The 19,615-nt window shown below is 41.7% G+C and overlaps 1 protein-coding gene across 5 annotated transcripts in view; it reads right to left on the reverse strand.

Annotated features, from left to right (window-relative positions):
• The window catches only part of LOC126475079 (mucin-5AC), a 133,845-nt gene that overhangs the window by 36,465 nt on the left and 77,765 nt on the right, over positions 1-19,615 (reverse strand). For 3 of the 5 annotated variants that reach the window (XM_050102643.1, XM_050102641.1, XM_050102642.1), the window contains exon 12: positions 9,067-9,234. The exons of the other annotated variants lie outside the window; for them this stretch is intronic. In XM_050102643.1, coding sequence (XP_049958600.1) covers positions 9,067-9,234 — 168 coding nt within the window. The remainder of the gene's footprint in view (positions 1-9,066; positions 9,235-19,615) is intronic. 5 annotated transcript variants of the gene reach the window in all.

The raw sequence follows: 19,615 nt of genomic DNA on the forward strand, positions 1-19,615 counted from the left end.
GAGAAGAAGAAGGCACAGAAAACATGTAGAGTGTGCTCAGAGAGGGGCAAGAAGGATGGAGGAGTCACCAAAAGCAAGTATACTTTATTTCACTGTGTGGTAAGCAAAGGGAGGTTTTCTGTGCAACCCTGCTTCCAGTTATACCACTCATTCAAAAAAGAACTATTTGAAACAAAAAATCATTCACAGAAATTTAACAGTTACGATCTCTGTACACAAATACATGAACTCCACCATTTATATAAATAAACAGTATATAATACGCAAAAACATTTTTTTCGTATCAGAAAACAGCTTCTTTAGTTTTGTGGTGAGGACAGGTTACAAAACATGGCATCATAAATGACATGTATTTGAAGAAGAAAGAATAAACTTTATTTTGGTCAAAATAAAACATATTTATGAGTATTCCTGAATCTGTACCATACAGACGAAGTACTGTAAAAATGGCTGGCACTGAGTGAAGGAGACAGAGAAAATAGGCTGGCACTGAGTAAGTAGATTTTCATATATGCATGGCCCTCAAATTGATAATCATCATACTTGAAAATATGTCTTGTTTTTTTTTGTCTCTAAATTCAAAGGGGTAGGTAAGCTGAAAATGTAAATGCCATTTTATAACAGCAGATTCAAAAATGAAGGAAATGAACTCCTCGACTTGTTATGTATTTCAAACTTTCATTAAGGCTACGTTCAAACAGAACAACAGGAGGTTCTCCCATGGGATATGTGGGAATACTACAACCGGGGAATAGATTTAGAGGAGGACCGTGGCTTGACTTGCCACAAAGTAAAGTCACTGATATCATTGAAATGCATTAACATGAAATTACATCAAGTACTTCAATTCAATTTATATATATTTCTATAACAAGGTAAGCCAGAACCTGTTACAAGAACTGTTTCCCCATTTCGCAGCCTGGCACAAATTTTCATTTGGCATAACATATTTACACACTAATGACACTGAACGAAACAATTAACACTTTACTGAAGTCTACACATATAGGGAGTGGGAAACACGAAAAGGCTGCCAAGTACTTTAGGAAGTGGGCAACATGAAAGACCTGCCAAGAAGTACACGGAAAACAGAAAATGTATAGCAAATATGCAGAAGTATCTACTATTAGACTTCATAATAAATAATGCAAAACCTGAGGTATTGAACACTGTAATGAATATTGTTAAGTGATCAAATTAATGTCACTGAAGGCATTCTCACCATAAAACACAAAAGGAAGGGGGAGTGAATTTTGTTGGGCCTGGTGGTTGAGGATGTATGAACTATCAAATTATCTTGGGCATTACTCCATCTACGTGCTAAAATATTCAATGTTACGACTGCCAATGTTTCTGCAAACTTAGTTTACAAGACAGAAATCAAAGCAATCACTTGCTCAAATATAAACCTTTTTAAAAATTGTTGTTGTTGTTGTCTTCAGTCCTGAGACTGGTTTGATGCAGCTCTCCATGCTACACTATCCTGTGCAAGCTTCTTCATCTCCCAGTACCTACTGCAACCTACATCCTTCTGAATCTGCTTAGTGTATTCATCTCTTGGTCTCCCTCAATTTTTACCCTCCACGCTGCCCTCCAGTACTAAATTGGTGATCCCTTGATGCCTCAGAACATGTCCTACCAACCGATCCCTTTTTCTGGTCAAGTTGTACCACAAACTCCTCTTCTCCCCAATTCTATTCAATACCTCCTCAGTAGTTATGTGATCTACCCATCTAATCTTCAGCATTCTTCTGTAGCACCACATTTTGAAATCTTCTATTCTCTTCTTGTCCAAACTATTTATCGTCATGTTTCACTTCCATACATGGCTACACTCCATACAAATACTTTCACAAACGACTCCCTAACACTTAAATCTATACACGAGGTTAACAAATTTCTCTTCTTCAGGAACGCTTTCCTTGCCATTGCCAGTCTACATTTTATATCCTCTCTACTTCGACCATCATCAGTTATTTTGCTCCCCAAATACCAAAATTCCTTTACCACTTTAAGTGTCTCATTTCCCGATCTAATTCCCTCAGCATCAACTGACATAATTCAACTACATTCCATTATCCTTGTTTTGCTTTTGTTGAAATTCATCTTATATCCTCCTTTCAAGAACTGTCCATTCCGTTCAACTGCTCTTCCAAGTCCTTTGCTGCCTCTGACAGAATTACAATGTCATCGGCGAACCTCAAAGTTGTTATTTCTTCTCCTTGAATTTTAATACCTACTCCAAATTTTTCTTGTTTCCTTTACTGCTTGCTCAATATACACATTGAATAACATCGGGGACAGGCTACAACCCTGTCTCACTCCCTTACCTACCACTGCTTCCCTTTCATGTCCCTCCACTCTTTATAACTGCCATCTGGTTTCTGTACAAATTGTAAATAGCCTTTCGCTCCCTGTATTTTACCCCTGCCACCTTTAGAATTTGAAAGAGAGTATTCCAGTCAACATTGTCAAAAGCTTCCTCTAAGTCTACAAATGCTAGAAACGTAGGTTTGCCTTTCCTTAATCTTTCTTCTAAAATAAGTCCTAGGGTCAGTATTGCCTCACGTGTTCCAACATTTTTACGGAATCCAAACTGATCTTCACCGAGGTCGGCTTCTATCAGTTTTTCCATTCGTCTGTACAGTATTCGAGTTAGTATTTTGCACCTCTGACTTGTTAAACTGATAGTTCGATATGTTTCACATCTGTCAACACCTGCTTTCTTTGGGATTGGAATTATTATATTCTTCTTGAAGTCTGAGGGTATTTCGCCTGTCTCATACATCTTGCTCACCAGATGGTAGAGTTTTGTCAGGACTGGCTCTCCAAGGCTGTCAGTAGTTGTAATGGAATGTTGGCTACTCCTGGGGCCTTGTTTCGTCTCAGGTCTTTCAGTGCTCTGTCAAGCTCTTCACGCGGTATCATATCTCCCATTTCATCTGTGGTGTCACCGCCAGACACCACACTTGCTAGGTGGTAGCCTTTAAATCGGCCGCAGTCCGTTAGTATACGTCGGACCCGCGTGTCGCCACTGTCAGTGATTGTAGACCGAGCGCCACCACACGGCAGGTCTACAGAGACGTTCTAGCACTCGCCCCAGTTGTACAGCCGACTTAGCCTGAGATGGATCACTGACAACTACGCTCTCATTTGCCGAGACGATAGTTAGCATAGCCTTCAGCTACGTCATTTGCTACGAACTAGCAAGGCGCCATAGCATTTGATACTATTTTATACTGTGGTTATAACATGTACCGTCAAGAGAGATGTTCTACAATTATGGATTAAAGTTAAGTATTCCAAGAACTACGTTCTTTTCTTTATAGGATTATTACTTTACCTTGTTCCAGAATTCGCGCCAGTCAGCGTGTAATAAAACGCATGCATTTTGGCCTCCTCTAACAACACAGTGTTGGCTCTTCTGCCAACACTACACATAGCGACGAGGATGGGATGGATGCCTTGGGCATTGATTACATGTCCCAGATAAGGTAAGTCACGAGCAAAAAACACACATTTGCCCTTCCGCAAGCGAAGACCATTTTGACGCAAGACCTGAAATAATGTTCGGAGATTGGCTACACGTTCTTCGTTCTTCTGCTGCAGTGAACTTGTTTGGTTTAGATTTATTTCAGTTGTTTAACTTGTCTGTAGTAAATCAGGTCCTCTCAGTGAACCAGACTGTGCCTTCAGCCAGTGTTTCTCGTCTATGTGAAGAATTTGCAGACATTTTTGCACCGGGCCTAGGTTACGCTAAGAACTATGAAGCAGCTACAGAGAGTGCTGGGAAAAATTAATTATTACAACAAATATGTTCCCCATGCCTCTTCTATTTCAGCTCCGCTTCATCGCTTACGCCGTAAAGGTGTTCCGTTCGTCTGGACGACGGAATGCGAACGCGCCTTCCGCCAGTTGCAATCGGCGTTGCTTTCAAATACTTGCCTTACGCCATTCGATCCCCAGAAACCCCATTTGTTGATGGTAGATGCATCGGATTTCGGGATCGGTGCTGTGCTTGCGCACAAAGATGGATCGCATGATCGCCCTATTGCCTTTGCGTCAAAATTGCTCTCGTCTGCGAAAAGAAATTATTCACAGATCGTGAAAGAAGCATTGGCTCTCGTATTTGCTGTTACAAAGTTTCATGATTTCTTGTATGGTCGTCACTTTACCATCATCACAGACCACAAACCTTTGACATCGCTTTTTCATCCGAACAAGCCTGTGCCTCCACGTACAGCGCAGAAATTCATTCGCTGGTCTATTTTCCTCTCGCAGTACCGCTACGATATCTTGTATCGGTCCACTGCTAAGCACGGAAACGCCGATGCGTTGTCCCGTTTGCCTGTTGCTGAGGATAGAGCATTCGATTCTTCCGAACTTGCTTCCATGTTCATTGATGCGGAAACCGATGACGTGGTCGAATCGTTTCCGATTGATTTTCGTCGTGTAGCTACAGCCACAGCTGCTGCCCCTGTCCTTGCTACCATTTTGCGTTTTGTTGCTACGCAATGGCCCTTGTCAAAGTCACGGATTGAGGATCCGTTGGTTCGCCGAATTTTTGCTCACAAGGAGAGACTTTTTGTACGACGTGGTGTTTTGCTGTTGCGTTCTGATAATGATCAGTCCAGGGTCGTGGTCCCATGTGCGTTACAGTCCTCTGTCTTACGGCTTCTCCACCAAGGACATTGGGGTATAGTGAGAATGAAACAACTTGCTCGTCAGCACTGTACTTGGTTTGGAATCAGGCTGCGATTACGAATATGTGCTCTTCTTGCATGGCGTGTGCCGAACAACAATCCGCACCGCCGCAGAAATTCTTTGCATGGCCAAAAGCCACTTCCCCATGGCAACGCTTACACATCGATTTTGCTGGTCCATTCTGGAATGCTCGATGGTTGGTTGTGGTAGATTCATTCAGTAATTTTCCTTTTGTTGTCCGGATGTCTTCCACGACGTCATCTGCCACCATCCAAGCGTTATCCGCTATCTTTTGCATTGAAGGTCTTCCACAGACTATTGTTTCCGACAATGGCCCACAATTCATGTCCGCAGAATTTCAGTCATTCTGCAAGGCCAATGGTATTCAACATCTGACATCCGCGCCGTTTTCGCCTCAGTCAAACGGTGCCGCTGAACGATTGGTCCGGACTTTCAAGTCACAGATGTTGAAGTTGAAAGAGTCGCATTCTCGGGAGGATGCATTATTGCTCTTCTTGTCTTCGTATCGCTCTCAGCCCCGAGATGGTCGCTCGCCGGCTGAGTTGCTCCGCGGTCGTCCTCATCGAACCTTGATGTCTTTGCTACATCCGCCGCATCAGGTTCCTGTGCAGCGGCAGTCACCTTCTTTTGTCCCAGGCGACGTTGTATACTATCACAACTATCGCGGTTCACGGCGTTGGCTCGTAGGGCGCATTCTTCGCTGCCTCGGCCACGCTATGTACCTGGTTTTGGGGGCCTCTGGTGAGGTGCGTCGGCATGTCAATCAGCTGCGCCTCCGTCGTTGCACGGGTTCTGCCGCTCCCCGTCTGCTTTCAGCGACGATGCCGTCCGGTCAGTGCCCTGGGGACCCATCTACTGGCTCGCCTCATCCCCCAGGTGTTACCGACGATGCCTTCCATTTTGCCCCACGGCGACGCGCTGCTGCCGGTCCTCCCGCCGGCGCCGCCCGCAGTGGACGCGTCACTGCAGCCGCCGGGCGCCTCCCTGGGTCACGCGCCGCCGATCGCCTCCCGTGACCAGCTGTCCTCCGACATGGACCTCGTGCTCGCTCCGGACCAGATGTTGTCTTCGCCCGTCGGCTGCCCAGCCCCGATGGAGATCGACCCTTCGGCCCCTCCTGTCTCTCTAAGGGCGCATACACCGCATGTTGGCGTGCACCCTGGACTAGGTTTTCAGGCGTTTCCTAGCTCCCCTCGGACCGAATGGCAGGGTGCGGGTGGCACAGCCTCGCCTGTTGTTAGGCTCCCCACCTCGTCGCATACGTCAACATGGGGTCCTCCCCACGGCGGACGGAAGCCATATAACACAACCGTACGCCGATTTGCGGGGGAGGAATGTGGTGTCACCGCCAGACACCACACTTGCTAGGTGGTAGCCTTTAAATCGGCCGTGGTCCGTTAGTATACGTCGGACCCGCGTGTCGCCACTGTCAGTGATTGCAGACCGAGCGCCACCACACGGCAGGTCTACAGAGACGTTCTAGCACTCGCCCCAGTTGTACAGCCGACTTAGCCTGAGATGGATCACTGACAACTACGGTCTCATTTGCCGAGACAATAGTTAGCATAGCCTTCAGCTATGTCATTTGCTACGACCTAGCAAGGCGCCATAGCATTTGATATTATTTTATATTGTGGTTATAATATGTACCGTCAAGAGAGATGTTCTACAATTATGGATTAAAGTTAAGTATTCCAAGAACTACGTTCTTTTCTTTATAGGATAATTACTTTACCTTGTTCCAGACTTCACGCCAGTCAGCGTGTAATTAAACGCGTGAATTTCGGCCTCCTATAACAACACAGTGTTGGCTCTTCTGCCAACACTACACCATCTTCATCTACATCCTCTTCCATTTCCATAATATTGTCCTCAAGTACATCGCCCTTGTATAGACCCTCTATATACTCCTTCCACCTTTCTGTTTTCCCTTTTTTGCTTAGAACTGGGTTTCCATCTGAGTTCTTGATATTTATACAAGTGGTTCTCTTTTCTCCAAAGGCCTCTTTAATTTTCCTGTAGGCAGTATCTATCTTACCCTAGTGAGATAAACCTCTACATCCTTACATTTGTCCTCTAGCCATGCCTGCTTAGCCATTTTGCACTTCCTGTCGATCTCATTTTTGAGACGTTTGTATTCCTTTCGGCCTGCTTCATTTACTGCATTTTTATATTTTCTCCTTTCATCAATCAAATTTAATATTTCTTCTGTTACCCAAGGATTTCTACTAGCCCTCGTCTTTTTACCTACTTTATCCTCTGCTGCCTTCACTACTTCATCCCTCAGAGCTACCCATTCTTCTTCTACTGTATTTCTTTCCCCCATTCCTGCCAATTGTTCCCTTATGCTGTCCCTGAAACTCTGTACAACCTCTGGTTTAGTCAGTTTATCCAGGTCCCATCTCCTTAAATTTCCAGCTTTTTGCAGTTTCTTCAGTTTTAATCTACAGTTCATAACAAATAGGTTGTGGTCAGAGTCCACACCTGCCCCTGGAAATGTCTTACAATTTAAAACCTGGTTCCTAAATCTCTGTCTTACCATTATATATCTGCAACCTGTCAGTACATCCAGGCTTCTTCCATGTATACAACCTTCTTTTATGATTCTTGAACCAAGTGTTAGCTATGATTGAGTTATGCTCTGTGCAGAATTCGACCAGGCGGCTTCCTCTTTCATTCCTTAACCCCATTCCATATTCACCTACTACGTTCCTTCTCTCCCTTTTCCTACTACCGCATTCCAGTCATCCATGACTATTAAATTTTTGTCTCCCTTCACTATCTGAATAATTTCTTTTATCTCATCATACATTTCTTCAATTTCTTCGTCATCTGCAGAGCTAGTTGGCATGTAAACTTGTACTACTGTAGTAGGTGTGGGCTTTGTGTCTATCTTGGCCACAATAATGCGTTCACTATACTGTTTGTAGTAGCTTACCTGCACTACTATTTTTTTATTCATTATTAAACCAACTCCTGCATTACCCCTATTTGATTTTGTATTTATAACCCTGTATTCACCTGACCAAAAGTCTTGTTCCTCCTGCCGCCGAACTTCACTAATTCCCACTATATTTAACTTTTACCTATCCATTTCCCTTTTTAAATTTTCTAACATACCTGCCCGATTAAGGGATCTGACATTCCACACTCCTATCCGTAGAACGCCAGTTTTTTTCTCCTGATAACGACGTCCACTTGAGTAGTCCCCGCCTGGAGATCCAAATGGGGAACTATTTTACCTCCGGAATATTTTACCCAAGAGGACGCCATCATCATTTAACCATACAGTGAAAGCTGCATGCCCTTGGGAAAAATTTTAAAAATTGTAATAATCATTTATTTTCTACTCTTTCAAAGTCAAATTCTGACTAAAACTGTGCCAAATTACAGCATTAACAAAAAAAATCGCTGGAACTGCTACAAGAAATTAAAAATACATAAAATGAACTACGAACTGGCAACTGGTAAATTCCTTTGGCTTCTATCCAAGACACAATCATATTCTTTTTGCTGTTAGAAGACACACTTGACTGACATTCACTATCTCCCTTGGAGACCTGTCCTGCTGAAATATCACAGTACAATGATTACAATACATTTTGTTAATAACTAACAACATTAATCTACTAATTGTAAAAGTCAAATAGAAAACCGAACACAATACAAAGGAACCATATTACTAAATTATTAGTGTAAACTAACGACTGTGAAAGTAAGAGATGAGAATGAGCCTGAACTAAGTTATGCAATGATAATAAAAGTAAGAGCACTTTATAGACATACGAGTAAATATAGGAAGAAATGTACTCTAACAATCTCTTCAGTGTTTACAAAACTGAAAAACCAGACTGTTTATGTGGGAGAGAGCATTGTACCTGAGCCTTGAGCAATACTTAGTTATTAAAGAAACAATAGAAGAAACTACCACAAGTCACAGGAAAAAGATGAAAATCCTTGAAACTATGCCACAGTTTAGTTTCCTTACAACAGTTTATTATAACATAAGGGAATAAATAATACTGTTCTAATAAATACAAGGCAATCGGTTGTTTGGCCAAGCTATACCTGAGCTGCACTATCTGTCAATATGTGCTTAACAGTAGCACAGTTATTAGATTGTCACAGCTGTGAGTTACAAAATGAAATATGTGAATTACATTTATGATGCCCTATAATCAAGAACAGAGCAAATGACAACAATAAAAGAACAAGATGTTAATTAAAAAGTGCACAGAATACACAACTGGCAACCTGTAATTACTACACAATGGCCAGATTCATGATGGAAAAATAAACATGAAAACAAGGGTGAAGACTGAGACATGCAATCATCAATACCTCTGCCAACGATCTGCATATCCGTCACGCCGTGGTCTGCCGCTGTGATGGGAGGGGCGAGAATTCCAGCGCAACCTCGATCTGGACCTGGATCGGGATCGGGACCATGACCTTGATCGAAAACGAGCTCCGCTACTCCAAGATCTCGAGCGACTTCGAGATGAGTAACTGAAAAGCCGAATTGAAATCTTCAGTTCTTTGATTTCAATGCCATGATGGAATTGTGTTACTGGCATTCACAGTCTCCTTCACCGAATTTCAGTTTTAGTTCTTTTCTTGGATGTTGAACCTCCCTTGGTCATGTCAGTTTAATTCAATAATTATCAGAGAATGGGAGCTATGCACCACATTTCTGACAGTTTTGTTGGTATGAAATCATACAAGCATTTTAAAAAGAATACATTTATTGTCTCCACTGCACCATTTGTGCTAAATAAATGATAAAAGCAATACCCAATTTATAAGTGAAACTGTTGCACATTGTTCAAGGCTGTAGTGAAGAATCTATCCTACACATTATCAACATTAGATGACATTTTTTTCCAGAATGAAAAGAAAACAATGAAGCCGATAAGACCAAAATCTGATCACATGAACTAAGTCCAAAAAGGTATACTATGCCAAATTTCAGCTGAATGGCCAACAAGAACTATAAAGAGAGCAGTCAAAGTTTCCATCTTCTGAATATTAAGAGTGCATTAGAAGTTGCAGTGTGCAAGGACCGCAGTTTTCTGCAGTACCAACACACAAAATTTCATTTTTTGATAGAACACTACATCACTACACTCCAGGCTTTCACAGCTGGTATTTGGATCCTTAGTGATTTCTGTTACATGGGTGCCCAGTGGCAGGGTCTCAGGCATGTTTCTGTACCTAACATTTTAGCTCCAAATGCTGGACACATCATCAGTTTGTAACCACTATCAGTGCCTGTATAGCCTCTAATTATGTTTCCAGTATAAGGAGGTAAAATATTAAGCACAAAAATATGCCTTAGACTGTGGTGTAATGCTATTTAACAGAAAACACACAATACAGCATTACTTAAAAGAATTGTTTATTATTCAGCACACAGCAGCTCATTCCATGTTTCTTAAATGGAATTTGTGTGTAAAAAGGGATAATACATACAAAAGCTAAATGTAACGCATCTGTCACATATACACAGGTTACAGTACCATACATGACACTACTGCTTACTGTGTGCCTAGTGATTGTGACACATTTGGGACTGGCCATGCAACATCACACAACACTTCCAGTAACAACTTCTAAATAAGAGGGCTTCCTCATTCAGACCACTTATTTGTAACCATCATATGGATGTGAATAACAAATCATCTTTGACTGACTCTGTATCTTGAACAAGGGCCGTGTATACCATGGATGATGAAAACAAAGCCTTCAAAAGTCAAAGATGGAGGAATACCTCCGCATTAAAGGAGGAATCCATAATTTTGTTTTTTGTTGGAGCAGCCAAGAAAGAGTATATCTATTTCATAATAGTGCAGAAATCACTTCATCACTGGCAGAAACTGTGTGATATTAAAAGACCTTGGTATATATTACTTTATCTCGATGCAGATTCACCCTTTCTGGAATAATTGTTCTTGTTAACTAGTGAAAAGGTAGCACAACATAATTCTTTGTGAAGATTAATTTTATCAAATAGTCCGTAAATTGTCTCATTCCATGCGCTTTTGATGCACAATAAAAATTACTCATATGACCATGCTTGCCCCCCCCCCCCCACACACAGGAGAATGAGACGAGATGAAATGCTTTCTTCCTCCACCCCTGCATTGAGACAGTAGGGTAGTCAAGCCAACCTAGCAAAATACACTGGCAGAAAAAAAAAAAATCACAACAACAAGAATGAGTTGTGTGACAAACTAAAGTTGGTAGGCATATTTCTGCATCCAAAAGATGATGCCTCTTAAAATTTCTCGCCCGTCGCATAAGAGTGGTGCTGGTAGCGCCACAGCTATGAAGCAAATCAGGTTTGCTTTCATACGCACTGTAGTGGTCGTAACACTTAAGTTACCTTTGAAACTCGTTGTGGTGAATTGATGTTAGTCCAGAATGGCTTTAACCCTTTAACTGCTCTGGACACGTTAACGCGCGCGCCTCTGTACCCGCCCCTGCGTGCTCTGAACGTGTTCAGGCGCGCCACCAGTCCTTCCACCTGGTACTCTAAACGTGTCTACGCGTAGACACGTTCAAGAGTACCTGGTAGAAGGACTGGTGGCGCGTGTAAACATGTTCAGAGCACGCAGTGACAGGTACAAAGGCGCGCGCGTTAACACGTCCAGAGCAGTTAAAGGGTTAAGGCAACGAAGATGCTACAATCAACACCTCACCAATTTTGAATGAGATTGCATAACAGGGCTACGAGAAGCTGGATGTTCCTTCTGTGATACTGCAGAAAGGCTTGGCAGAATTGTAGCTACTGTACATGACTACTGGCAGACATGGTTCTTGAGAATGTACAGTCACATGAAGACCAGGGTCTGGTCAGCCTGGCACTATCAAGGGGGAAGACCACTGTGTTCAGCATATGGCTCTGGCTCATTGTACTGCATCTGCGGCAGCAATTTGACCAGCAGTTGACACCACCATGACACAACGAACTGTTACAAATCAGTTACTTCAAGGACAGCTCATAGTCAGAAACCCTGTAGCATGCTTTCCACTGACCCCAAACCACTGCCATTTTTTACTTCAATGGTGTCAAGTGAGAACTCACTGGAGGGCAGGGTGGAGGTCTATCGTGTTTTCTGAGAGAGCTGGTTCTGCCTCAGTGCCAGTGATGGCTGTGTGTTGGTTAGGAGGAGGGCTGTTGAGGACCTGCAACCAACTGGTCTGCATACTAGACACACTGGGCCTGCATCTGTAGTTATAGTCTGGGGTGTGATTTCGTATGATAGCAGGAGCACTCATGATTATCCCACGTATCCTGCAAGAGCACTCATGATTATCCCACATATCCTGACTGTAAATTTGTACATCAATCTGGTGATTCAACCTGTTGTGCTGTCACTCAAGAACAGCATTCCAGGGGTTGTTTTCCATCAGGACAATGCATTCACATACCGCTGGTGTAACCCAACAAGTTCTACAGCCTATCAACATGTTGACTTAGCCTGCTCAATCACCAGATCTGTCCAATCAAGCACATATGAGACATCATCAGACGACTAACTCCAGCATAATTTACAAAAAGCATTAACCGTCCCAGTATTGACCAACCAAGTGCAACAGACATGGAACTCCATCCCACAAACTGACAGCCGGAACCTGTACAACACAACACATGCTCGTGTGTGTGTTTAAGTGTGTGTGATTTCCTAAGGGACCAAACTGCTTAAATTAACTTCTACTAACAACAACACATACATCCATGCCCAAGGGAGGACTCGAACCTCCGGCGGGAAGGGCCACGCATGCTTGCACTCAACCTTCTGACTGTTACCTCAGTTATTAATGTACCAGCATTTCATATTTACAATGGCTTCTTTTGCATTTACATTATCCTGTGATCTTGCAATGTTAACCACTTAACATATGTTACCTAGACAAATGTATTTCAAAATTTCATTACTCTACAATAATTATTGTTTGGCATTACGATATTTTTCCCATAAGTGTATAAATGCTATACTGTTTGAATATTAATCAGAGTATGATATGGGATGTCTGTGGGAAGTAGTGAAACTGTTCGCTCTTATTGGGATATTCAGTCATGGAACCTTATAAGTAAGTCTGTGATGCCAAACTTCCGTTCTCTAGTGTTTATCAACAGTGAATATACAGCAAATACACAGTCATGACAACTGGTCATATGCAGAAATGTTAATACAATCATAATATTACTCAAGTCTGTAGAATCATTACCAAATATGAGTAACAGTGATATTGAACACAGAAAAAGGTTTATTTGACACATGGGAAAGTGTCACGAAGATGCTGAAAACATGAAACGGAAGATGCTCAAAGGCACACACAACTGATGAGCCAGAACATTACGACCATTGACCTATAGATATAAACCTGTCCAGATGATAGCAGCATCACCTAGCAAGGAATGAAGGCTAGTTAGATGCATGCATGGTGCAAGAAATATCAGCGAGTGTGTTGTTCGTGTGCAGACTGGCAAGGATGCGCTACCTATCCGAGATTGACCAAGAGCAGGTTGTGACGGCCAGGAGGCTTGGCACGAGCATTTCGGAAACTGCACAACTTGGCACATGTTCAAGGAGTGCTGTGGTGTGTGTCTTCAACACTTGGTGAAATTAAGGTGAAACTATTTCTAGACGTCATGGGGTTGGGTGGTCACCTCTCATTTCAGACACTGGACATCGTAGGGTGGGCAGACTGGTGAACACGGCAGGTGGCGAAATGTGGCGGAACTGACATCATCAGCCTTTAATGTTGGGCAGAGTACAAGTGTGTTCGAACACAGTGTACCAAACACTTCTATGAGCCTCCACAGCTGACGAACCATGCCTATGCCAACATTAACATCACGATATTGGCAACTATGACTTAAATGGGCACATGAGCATCGTCACTGGACATTGGCACAGTGGCAGAGCATTGCTTCATCTGATGAATCCTGATAGCTTCCCAATCATACTGATGAGAGGGTGTGAATCCATTGTCTTCCATGGGAACAATTCCTTGACAACTGTACTGCAGAACAGGGACAAGCTTGCGTGACTCCATTATGCTCTGGGGAATACCCACTTGTGCATCCTTGGGTCCAGTGGAGCTCATGCAAGGCACCGTGACAGTCAAGAAGTATCTTACATCAGTTGCAGATCATGTACACCTATTCATAACTATCACGTTTCCCGACGGCAGGGGTACTTTTCAACAAGATAATGTGCCACGTCACAAAGCCAGGAATGTGATGGAGTAGTTCGAGGATCAGTGGTGAGTTTCAATTGATGTGCTGGCGCCCCAACTCGCCAGATCTAAATGTGATCAAACATATCTGGAATGTGATTAAACATGGCATCAGAGCTCGTATCCCCCCTCCCCGGAATTAACCAGAATTAGGTGACTTGTGTATGTAGATGTGGTGCCGCCAGCTCCCTCCAGCAACCTACTAAGGCATCACTGCTTCCATGACACAATACATCGCCGCTGCTATCCACGCCACAGGTGGACATACCAGCTATTAGGTAGGTGATCATAATGTTCTGGCTAATCAGTGTACCAACTATCCCACGAAAGTCTACTTACAAGATATTAAGAACCAGTAATAACTGAAGAGCATTTTTTCAGAACTCGGTAAAGGCAAAAAATCGTTTTTGAGGAAATGCAGTTTTTCAATCTCCTACCAAAATACTAATTACGCGAATTTCGTCTGTGTTTGACTTCTCTAAAATTTTCATTGTTTATTTCAGAATAGAGGGACAAAGTCTCCTAGTTTTTTCAAAAGTCCATAAATGCAAAGATACACACACAAAATTGTTTTTTTCCCCTTTTTTTATCCTTGACATTAACTACAAAGAAAGCAACTTTATTGTTCATTTTGTGTAGAAATGCAGTAATGTGCAACAATGTAGCACTTTACTATCCATTTTCGCATAAATGTTTGATAAGCAAAATTGTAACAAATGCTATTGATATACAACATAAAATACTGGCTACAACAATGCTATACTGGGAATCTACTGAGCACTTCCAAATCTACTGTGCACTTATAAAACTCTTCCACTCCTTCTGGTATGTTAAAATGCCTCAAAAATTTTAAGGCATCCTTTTTCTCTTCCTTGCTGACCAATTTCTCCCCTTTCAAGATGGATACAGTTTTTCTCACTTACAGGGGGCAGTTCTGGATTTCCATACCTCAAACTCTACAGTGAATTATTAAATGCCCAATACTCAAACAATATTTTATTCTTAGACTTTTCATATATAATCACACTCACTAAACACCTATTTTGAAAGTCACGTTAGATCAAAGGACTCTTAGTGCACTGGACTTGAGATCCTTTGCTTCCCGATCTTTATTTAGTATCTTAGCGATGCTATGTTCTTCCAACACTATACAGCATTGAGCCATTGAAAATGTATCTTCCTTATCTGGCAGTCTTAATCTAACCTACCAAACACTGTCACAATTATAGATGTGATCACAAATAGGAAAATAGTGCACCACCATATTAAATTTTCTGCTTTCTTTCATGAAGGTCATTAGTGTGCACATCATTACGATCTTTTTATTTTAACTGGTACAGGAGTCAAGACGGAAAAAATATCATTTGGACCATTTTCTGATTGGGACATCTCAAGGTTTCTGAGAAAATTCAATAGAGCGGACGCTACTTGGTTGTGTCCTTTCAATCCTTCTGTACAAAGCCAAATAAAGAAAGCAGTCCCTTTCTTTGTCTATACTCAGAAATGAATCATAATGCAGAAATTGTATAGCCAAATCTGTCTAAAAGAGTATACTTCAGCTACGGATAGTTTTGGTATTGGCCGATTCTGTTGTATATCGAAGCGCGCAGTGAAACCTTGCTTTTACACTTTTCAAGGGACTAGAAAGAAATGGCGTAAAATGTGGGAAACAATGTTTTAAGCATAAAAGTTACGTATAAGATCCCGCTTGTATTTACACACTTTATGCAAGATACATGCACATAATAGGCATCAAAATACTTGTCAAGTGACTTGTTTACCACCTAATAATTTATCAGAACAACCGCCAATGTAATTGAAACTGGTAAGTAGAAAAGTGTGACTTAATTCAATACAGTACAATAACTGTTTTTGGAAAGACTGCATCTGTCATTCATTACATAAATAATGAAACATTGTAAAAGTTGTGTGTGGTGTTTGCATATATGTTGTTCTATGTCTCTTACATTGTAATCATCTTCTTGAGGTTATGAGGTACTGTGCCTCCTCAATTATGCAAGAAACCACCCACAAGCAAACATCATTCACATTGCTTGTTTGTGAAACATCACAAAAAACACGTATGTAAATATACGCACTTAACAACAAGATATTAATTTTCCGAACAAATGTTGCTAAGCATGAAAAAATATGTAACTGGTGGTCTGTTTAATCAAAGACATTTGGCCCAAAGTCAGCAAGTGCCTCAGCTAGCACTACAAGTGTCCAAATGGCTAAATACACTAAATATTGTTTGAATAATGCAAATAAGATGACCACAACAATCACAAAGCTATGTGTGCACAGCAGACAGTTTGGAAATGGTAGTGATTGGTCATAATACTTTTATTCCAATGAGTGTAATTACTCCCATCAGCCACCATGGTGAGTAGCACTTGGAAGAGGCACAAGATAAAGAGTGACTTGTTTCGACTTTTACCTGTTTACCGGTTGAGATCAGCTGAGTAGAGTGCCCTGGTGTCAAAAAACTTAACCACATAACAATTGTCAACATTACTGGACGTCCTGCATAACGTAACGTCAATTACGTCAGTTCTTTTCTTGGCAGACATTTTTTCATGATGCATAAATTGTGGAAAAATTGTAAATATGTCCACAGAAAATCGGTTGTGAATTAACATTGTGAACACACGAAATTTGACAGGAACAATAAAAAATGTTGTAAACAGCGGGAAAATGTTAATTACGGGAATGTAAAAGCAGGGTTACACTCTACTTTAACTACATTTGGATTTTCCTCCTCCATTATTGCACAGAAATATTTTGCACAAAGTTTGTGCAACTTGTGGTCTGTCATTAATTGATCCTTTTCCCCCAGATCTTATTCCTTTTAAGTGTCTGTCTTTGGACACCCGTGATGTTGCTTGAAATGTTGCAGAAGATACAGGTACTGTCTGGCCATCTTTTTTCCTTATATTGTACTTTATGAAAACAGCTTTTTGCTTCTTTCTTGATGTTTCTTCTTCCTGGCTAGAACTGTGCAATAAGCTGAAGTTAAAGTTGTGTAAACTACTAATTTATTTCTACTACTTGTTTTGATGGCAAGTGCTTGTGTACATTTTTGCAGAAAACACTCACTTTATCACTATTTACAATGACATTCTACCTTTCTTTTTTTCTCACTTCGGGTCTCTCAGAAATAAATCAGTTTTAATTACCGACTTCTCTTTAGACTGCCTGACAGGAACTATAGAGTTTCGCAAAAGCTTGTAATTTTCAACACTCTATCAAACAGCAAATATCAGCTTTGGACTAAATCGTTTCAGTAGGTTGTGCATGGCAATACAGTTGGTTTGTAATTATACAAATCTAAATTTTGAACAACTCAGTATTTATCAACTTTTGAAAAAATGCTCATCAACTGAGAACTCCAGGCATACCCTACAACCTCCTACATTTCACTTCCGTAGGGATTGTAAAGACTGTTCATGTATGTCTATGCTTTTCTAAATCTGACACGGGACTTTCTCCTACAGCTTAGTCTTCTTTTAAATGTGCTAGTCTGCCACTAGATGCCTCCTCAGCGTGATAAGTAGCAATCTATCCTAATTCATATTGTTGGAACCATAACAGGCAAGATTAGGCGCCAGCTTCAAAAATAAATGGACGTAGATACGGACAATTGCAAGGGGAAATTTGTAATGGCAAACAAAGACTTCTAGAAACTAAAGAAGAGTCACAAAACATTATACTTATATTGAATACTTAAGATTTTTTACCATTTGATGCACACACCAAAAAAATTTTTGCATCACCTTGGTTCCGAGAGTTCGGGAACCTGTACAGAAAATTGGAATATAGATCAACATAAACAGCATTTCCGTCCTTTTTACTGCTCATGAAAACCACACATTGCATGTTGTGTCACCATACAGCAAGATCTTCAGAGGTGGTGGTCCAGATTGCTGTACACACCGGTACCTCTAATACATAGTAGCACGTCCTCTTACATTGATGGATGCATGATTGTATTCATCGTGGCATACTATCCATAAGTTCATCAAGGCACTGTTGGTCCAGATTGTCTCACTCCTCAACGGCAATTTGGCGTAGATCCCTCAGAGTGATTGGTAGGTCACGTCGTCCATAAACAGCCCTTTTCAATCTATTCCACGGATGCTCTAGTGTTCATGTCTGGAGAACATGCTGGCCACTCTAGTCGAGCGATGTTGTTATCCTGAAGGAAGTCATTCACAAGATGTGCACGATGGGGGCACGAATTCTCATCCATGAAGATGAATGCCTCGCCAATACGCTGCTGATATGGTTGTACTATCGGTTGGAGGATGGCATTCACGTATAGTAAAGCATTACGGTGGCTTCCATAACCACCAGTGGCGTACGTCGGCCCCGCATAATGCCACCCCAAAACACCAGGTAACCTCTACCTCACTGCAAAGTGTGCCTAAGGCGTTCAGTCTGACTGGTTTGCCTCCAAACACGTCTCCAACGTCTGGTTGAAGGCATATGTGACACTCATTGGTGAAGAGAATGTGATGCCAATCCTGAGCGGTCCATTCGGCATGTCGTGGTCGCAAAGATGGACCTTGCCATGGACGTCAGGAGTGACAATGCGCACCATGCAGCCTACTGCGCACAGTTTGAGTCTTAACACAAAGTCCTGTGGCTGCACGAAAAGCATTATTCAACATGGTCGCATTGCTGTCAGGGTCCCTCCAAGCCATAATCCGTATGTAGCAGCCATCCACTGCAGTAGTAGCCCTTGGGTGGCCTGAGCGAGGCATGTCATTGATTGCTCCTGTCTCTCTGTATCTCCTCCACATCTGAACATCGCTTTGGTTCACTCAGACACACCTGGACACTTCCCTAGTTGAGAGCCCATCCTGGCACAAAGTAACAATGCGGACACGATTGAAATGCGGTTTTGACCATCTAGGCATGGTTGAACTAGAGACAACACGAGCTGTGTACCTCCTTCCTGGTGGAATGACTGGAACTGTTCAGCTGTCAAACCCACTACATCTAATAGGCGCTGCTCATGCATGGTTGTTTACATCTTTGGGTGGGTTTAGTGACATCTCTGAACAGTCAAAGGGACTGTGTCTGTGATACAACATCCACAGTCAATGTCTATCTTCAGGAGTGATGCAAAACTTTTTTTGATGTGTGTATAAGTAGATTCCAATGTATATGATACAGTTCACTAGAACAGTGGCTGTAACTAAATCATGTAAAAGAAGAATAATTTTATCTGCAAACTTGATGGTTAAGTTACCTCCTATCATTTTGCACACTGTTTAGACTAAATAACTAATATTATTTTTCTAACTAACTTTAATGGAGACAATATTGAAAATTCCCTTATTCAATGATAAAACTCTTTAACTTTTGTTTCACAGTAATCACATGCCGTCCAATTACGTAAACCCATCCACAATTTGAAGGTTGGTTTGAACACTCCAGTGTTTCACTAAGAATGGTCCTATTTGATGTATATGCCCTTTTATTTTAACTGCCTCAGCCAGCAACATGTAAGGGGATCTGCAAATTGGCGTTTTTCACATTAACTTATCATTTCCAGAAACACAGGACTATGTAACACAAGATTCAGCAGTGTCAAATTTGCTACAGAATTCTGAGCAGAATTCTGGATACACGC

This window comes from Schistocerca serialis, chromosome 4 (genome assembly GCF_023864345.2).
Source record: "Schistocerca serialis cubense isolate TAMUIC-IGC-003099 chromosome 4, iqSchSeri2.2, whole genome shotgun sequence".
Classification (NCBI taxonomy): Eukaryota; Metazoa; Arthropoda; class Insecta; order Orthoptera; family Acrididae; genus Schistocerca; species Schistocerca serialis.